The sequence below is a fragment of the Diospyros lotus genome, chromosome 1 (assembly GCF_014633365.1).
Source record: "Diospyros lotus cultivar Yz01 chromosome 1, ASM1463336v1, whole genome shotgun sequence".
NCBI classification, from domain to species: Eukaryota; Viridiplantae; Streptophyta; class Magnoliopsida; order Ericales; family Ebenaceae; genus Diospyros; species Diospyros lotus.
Window position 1 is genome coordinate 35,031,377 of NC_068338.1, and position 6,614 is coordinate 35,037,990.

Here is a 6,614-nt window from a genome sequence, read left to right on the forward strand (position 1 = left end):
ATACAGCGGGTTTTACTGGGTTGCCTCCTTGAGTCGGCTACACGCTATCATTAGAATTAATTATTATCAGAATAATGATATGACAACAGATCGAGTCCCACGCCTCTCTCTCCGCTAATTGGGCCAGCAAATCCAGTCATATTGTTGGTTCAAGAAGCCTCCAAGGGAAAAAGTATTTCGAGTTGAATTAAGATTTAATTTATGTAAATATTAAATAAAATTATTTTTTAAGGTTACCATCATCATATTTTACATACAATCTCATTTAGTTTATGTATATAAATTGATGTGCATAAATTTGTAAAAAATTAATAGACTGAAGCTTGAAATTCTTGAGATATAAAAAAAACACCATCCTAGTGGGACAAATACAAAATAATTGCTATGAAATTATTTCTAACATATTTAGTAGTTAAGATTGTGATGAATAATTAAGTGAATTAAATTATTACATCATATATCATTTTATTACCGTTATAATTATAATGTTTTTTAAACAAAAGAAAAATCATAAAAGTTAGGACTCTCCATGAGTTTAGTAATATATGAAAGAATAATAAATTCCCAACCTTTAGTAAAGCATCCTTTTTGGTAAATGTTTTAGACTTTGTGTCTAAAATTAATACTTGATGTGCCTATACAAGTCCTAAAACTGAAATAACCCGATCACACCAGTTTCGCCCTTATGATTGCTGCTTAAGCTAGTTTCGCGTTTAAGATTATAAATTTGATGAGGATTATATTGGGTTCAACCCTTGAAGTTGTTATTTTGGATTTTAAATTTAATTTGCTTTACTCTAAGATGTTTAAATATGAATTATTTTAGTCTATCTTTACTGGCGTGAGACATCACTGGACTGACGATGAACAGTACAAGGATAAATCCATAACTGCTCGCTATTCTATTAAGTTGACCAGAAAAATATTACATGCAACGAGCGATTCAAATTAGTATAAAATATATAAATTGCACGTTATAGAAAGAACCTGTAGAAACGTCTCAAGTTCACACTACACCAAAAGGAGGATCGTGCAGGCCATTCAAGAAAACCCACATACACCATCGGTGTCCTTTCGTCTATAAACCCCACATACATATGCCAGGAAGCTACTAAAAACTCTTGGGGGCGCAAGATTGGAACTCGAGTCCCTTTTGAGCCGGATGCTGATGATTGGGGGTGTTAATGTGTTGGAAAAAAAATAAGAGATGAAAAACAAAAGATACAATCACACACATTTACAAGAGATTTAAAAATAAAAACCACCTCCCAAATTTTTATAAAAAAGCGACAAATAATGATCACGAGATTCGTGATTCAATTTTATGAAAAATATAATGTATCAAACAAAAATAGAATCCAAATTTTTGAATGGAACATTTTTCATGAAATTTCTATACTATCAAACACATCTTAAAAGAAAAAAAATCACAATTGTGCAGGTAAAAATATCACTATGTAATAAAATTTATTATTACAAAACTCAATATTCTATCTCTAAAACTCAAATCTAATTACACTTAATTTTTAGCTCTTATTGATCTCTCACAAGTGATTTATATACTTTGATTAACAAGTCAAAATCCTATTTATAGACTAATTTTTTTGTTCACCAAGATTATGATTTCTTTGTTTAATAATTAATAACTAACTAGTAAATAAGATTACACACAAAACAAAAAATCAATATTAAGAATACAAAGGACAATGAACGAAGGCCACCAAAGAGAACTCATGAAAAGTCTCGATACTGTTGGCCAGCTAACCAAGCATGGCCGCCCCGGATTAGTTCTAGTAGTGTTGGAGAGTACTGGTGACCTAACAAGAATCCCATGTGACGTATTGTATTGTCAGCTGTGGGGACTACTGCTGGGTAGCAGTTGATATCACAGCTCAGTTGATGGGTTCTTCTCCAAATCTATATTATGTTGTTGTTACAGTAAGAGCGACACCGATATCCATACATCACATCTAATCACATCCAAGAAAGTGAACCGTCTTTCGAGTTTTTGTTTCTAGCCTTTTATGGGATAAGATTAACAACTAACACGGCCTTTAGGCCTATTGGTTCAAATCAAGACAAACCACGTGGGGAAACCCATGAGAAGGGCCAGTGCCCCATCCAAGGAGAGGCCCACGGGCCACATGCAAATCATAATAAACAAAATAGTAATCGCCTAACCCTGAAATCCATGAACAATGGAGGGAACCCAAGCAGACAAAACCACTGGAGAAAGCGACTACAGGAGCAATTACATTTTTGAGGTACTAGATGGAGAGTTTTCTTGGGCCTCTTCGTTATGAATGACCATCAAGTCTAAATTTTGCAACTTATTAAGAACTTGATCAGCAAATATAAGCTTCTGGTGGATCCAAAATACAACATATACAATAATAAGATAACAGTCATGATTTGGTAGATAGAGTGCAGAGCACTCAACGCCATTGGTGGCCAGAGAAGCAAAGCTCTGGCAGAGAACAGTGATCCAAGCAAGGATCTCTACTGTACAGAGCTCGATGATGAATACCAACAGTAATAAGAAGATTACTGGCAAGAATATGCCAAACCTATACACAAGCTCAATTGTTTTACCTTGAGGAGACAGGATTCAGAGTTCTAGCAAGTCCATTAAGGGCGCCGTAACTCTTGGAACTAAATCCTAGGCATCCAAGCAGGCCTTGCCTGTACGGCAAGAAGGTCCTCTTCTTCATCTCCTCCGCCTGGGCTCTATTGGCGGTGTAATGCAACTCGTGAGGCGAAGGAGGGACTTGACGCTTCCTTATGCCGTTGGCAGGTCTTCCGGTAGCCGTTTTTCCGGCCGCAAGTTGTTTACTGCCCCGCTTCTGCTTTTGCGGTTCGCTGCGACGTTTTTCTTTCTCGTCCCTTGAAGACGAGGGAGTGAGTGAGGGTGAAGCGAGTTTCTTCTCCTTCGCCGGCGAGAAGGAGATGGACAACCAGAACTTGTCTTTGTTATTCTCTCTGCCTTCGCTTTTGCTTCTGTGCAAGAGATCTTTCAAGAATATCCACTTCTTCGAGTTCCTTCCCGACGACGAAGACCTCGAAGACGACTCAGAACCAGACGGCGTTGTCTCAATCGACGGCGTACCCTCCTGTTTACTCTCAGATCCTTCTTCCAACTTCAGGATACGGTTGGAGACCTCGTCGCCACGAACAACAGTTTCTTCGTGCCACTGAAACTGAGCAGTTCTTAACGGCGACATGGATCTGGCTTTCCGGTGAAGCGATCTGTTACGCGACCTCAGATCCCTCCCTCTCGTAACCGACACTTCACGGCTTTCACACTGCAGTCGGCCGTCTCCCTCTTCGTCGCCCTCTTCGCCCTCGAGATCCAACAACGGAGCCAAAACCTGAGGCCTCTGCAAGTGAGAGGACAGCTTCATTGGCCGGATCTGACCGTTCAAGAACAACTCGTCTGCCGAACTCATCGATCCATTCCCAGCTGAACCGTTGGGAGAGAACCTAGAAGAAAATTCGAACTCGAAGGATCCAGACACGTCAGACGACTCAGTTGAAAATAGATTCGCGGCCTCGGAAGGCGAAGACGGAGCTTTGGACAATACATAGTGCATTGGACTGGCCGGTGCACTGAAGAAGTAGCCAATCGGGCCACGGCCGGGGCTCGAAGGCGCGCTGACGTAGGGAGTGGAACACGTGCTGTCGATGTCTTGGCTGAGACGGTGGCCCTCGCCGTCGTCGGACAAGTAGAGGTGGTCGGATTCTGGGGCCTTGGGTACGCCATGGTTAGGGTTTGAGGCGAGCATTATTAGAGAGAGATGGAAGGCGGACGGGAGGCTTTGGCGTTGGGACTGAAGGACTCTGACTGGCTTGCTGGAGAAGCAATAATTAGACAGAGAGCTCTCTGAGCGAGGAGGACGCCAGAATTCATATGGCTCAGGCGCTTATGCTCTCTCGCTCTCTCTCTCTCTCTCTCTCTCGGGTTTTTGAAAGCCTCGAATATGGTTTATTTATTTAGTGTTGTTCCACAACGTTAACAAATGCCCCTCTTGTTTTCTTGTATACCGAATTACAGATCTACCCATCCTCTTCTATCGACGTGCCATGCATTGTCAATTATTGCCTACTCATACTTCTTTCAAATAAAAAACGAAAATTTTACGTACTATGTATGTATCGACCTTTAGGCAGCGCAAAAGATGTTTTATATAACATGAACAGTATATTCATAATCTTGTTTTAAATAAATTATATTTGTTATATTATATTTATAATTTATAAATAATTTTATTGGTAAATGTTTTAAGATTAACTAATAAAATTGTTTCAAATTGAAAATAAACTACTATGAATATATTTTGTTTATAAATAACGTAACATATAATAATTAAGAATCATCTTTCTAATATTTTAATTTTTTTAATATTTTCAAAATTAAAAATTATTTTTTATAACTAAACAAGCTCTAGAAGTATAAAATAACATTAATAAATTATTTTAGGGAATATTTGCAATAAATGCACATTGTATTTTTAGCAGTGTGCACTAATTGCACCGCACTTTTTTTTTTGTTTAAAAGTAATTTTATTAATTAATGATAAATATATGATATTTTTAAACATTTGATCAATTAATAAAATAATATTGTAACTGAAAATATAATATAATAAATGTATCTTTTTTAAATGTACATTTGGTGGACCTTAATCATTACCTTAAGGGCTATTAGTACTAAAAATTAAACGTTTTGGTATTTTTTTTTATTTTATTCAATGATTTTTATTTTGACAATACTAGCCTAATTTTTAAAATTAATTATAATTTTAATCCATGTGTTAAATCCATTCCGTGTGTCTTTGCACAGGTGACATACCGTGTGGCAATTTTAATTGGAACTTACATTAACTCTGAAAAAAATAAATAAATAAAATTTATATGGAATCGAAAATTGAAACCCTAGTTTTAGTTCAGGAAAAGTCGAAGTGAAGAGCAATCGGTAGCTAAGGACAACGTTGAAAACGAAATAATCGAAGAACGAATGAGATGAACAGTAAGTGGCTTGTTATCAATGTTTAAGTTTGAACAAAAACTTGTGGGTATGGAAATGAATCGGACTCTTCGCCTTACAAATCCAATTATATTTGTTCATTTCTTTTTTTTTTTCTTTGAAAATGAAGTTTAGAATGAGATTTTAAGCTTTCGTTGAAGTGTTTTAGAGCATTTAGGGATAAAACCCAAAATACGAAATACGCTTTAATTGCAGTATTTTTTAGCATTTGTGGATGTAACTAATGAAACTAAAAAATACGAAAATGAATCGAACTTTTTATTGTGATCAATCTTTTGATCAAAATCTGATGAAGAGTCCGATTAGACTTGTTGTCGAGTTATTTTTGTTGAAATGTTATTGAGAATTTGTGGATAAATATGAAGGGCAAAAATAATGAAATAAATCAAACTCTTCATTGCAATTGGTCTATTAATTAGACTATTGAAGATCCAAATGATAATGTTTTCAATCGAACTCTTCATCAAACTCTTCAATTGTTTCAATCTTCAAGAGTTCGATGACAAAATCGTTTGGATCTAAAATAGTTCAAAAAAGAGTCTGATCGAAACATGAAAAATAGTTCGATATTTTCTCTTGTATTACTTACAAGTCTTTTATTCTTTATATTTTATTATTCTTATTTTCTAGTGAATCTCATATCATCCTATCCACACTCGTCTGGCCACTCAAATATATAAAAAACAAAAACACTTAATCATACTGGACTTAGATTTGAATTAACATTATCTTCCTCTTTCACCCTCTCCCCACAAAACCTAGATCAAACATATATTTGTGTTTTATGAAATAATGAATAAACAAAATACAAACTAGATATAGATTTTGTGAAATAATGAAAAATAACATAAACCTAATATGAATTTAATGGAACAGGGAAGAATAGAGAAACAAAATGTAAATAGAATCTAAATTTGGTGAAATAATGAAAAACGAAGAAAATTAACATAAATCAAGTATGAGTTTTGTAGAACAACGAATAACTAACAAGAATAGCATTAGCTAGATTTGATAAACTCAAATCAATAATCTTCATCTTTATTATCATTGTCTTGTTATTTATCCTCACAATTAAACTTGTTTTTCTCTCACAAACATACTCCTTTAAATAATCGTAAAAGGGAAGAAGTCTCATTTGTAAAGTTACCGATTAGAACAAGAATTAAAGATGAGAGTTATCTCTTAATCACCCAAAAATGGTAAAGAAAAAGGGATTAATAATAAAAGTTAAATGATAAAAAGAGCATTAAGGGAGGGCAGAGGCGTAAAAACGAGATGGTGGAACAATTGAGGTGGCACGTTGCCCTGACAGATTGTTGCAAGTGATGTCAGCGGGTAGCAGCGATGCATCAACCGCCCTTTCCTGGAGAGACGTGCCTGCTTTCCGCTGCCCTCCAGTCCACGCTCCTCCTCTTTCATCGCTATTTGCGTAACTTAGTTTAAATGGATAAATTAATGGAAATACTTTTATCACACGTAAATTTTACATCTCATGTGTAATTATATTTTTAAACTCACATTTTATATTATATTGTTATATTAATATAAATATATAAAATATTAAATATTT

At 35.4% G+C, this 6,614-nt stretch overlaps 1 protein-coding gene across 1 annotated transcript; it reads right to left on the bottom strand.

Annotated features, from left to right (window-relative positions):
* Window positions 1-2,366: 2,366 nt before the first annotated feature.
* Window positions 2,367-3,994, bottom strand: LOC127803074 (uncharacterized). Its single transcript, XM_052339097.1, has one exon. The coding sequence runs from the start codon at window positions 3,780-3,782 to the stop codon at window positions 2,589-2,591; it is 1,194 nt and encodes a 397-aa protein (XP_052195057.1). The 5' UTR covers window positions 3,783-3,994; the 3' UTR covers window positions 2,367-2,588.
* Window positions 3,995-6,614: the final 2,620 nt, after the last annotated feature.

What these genes read in the sequence shown, in the direction of transcription:
- LOC127803074 (XM_052339097.1), bottom strand. Translation starts at nt 3,782, where the DNA reads ATGCTCGCCTCAAACCCTAACCATGGCGTACCCAAGGCCCCAGAATCC.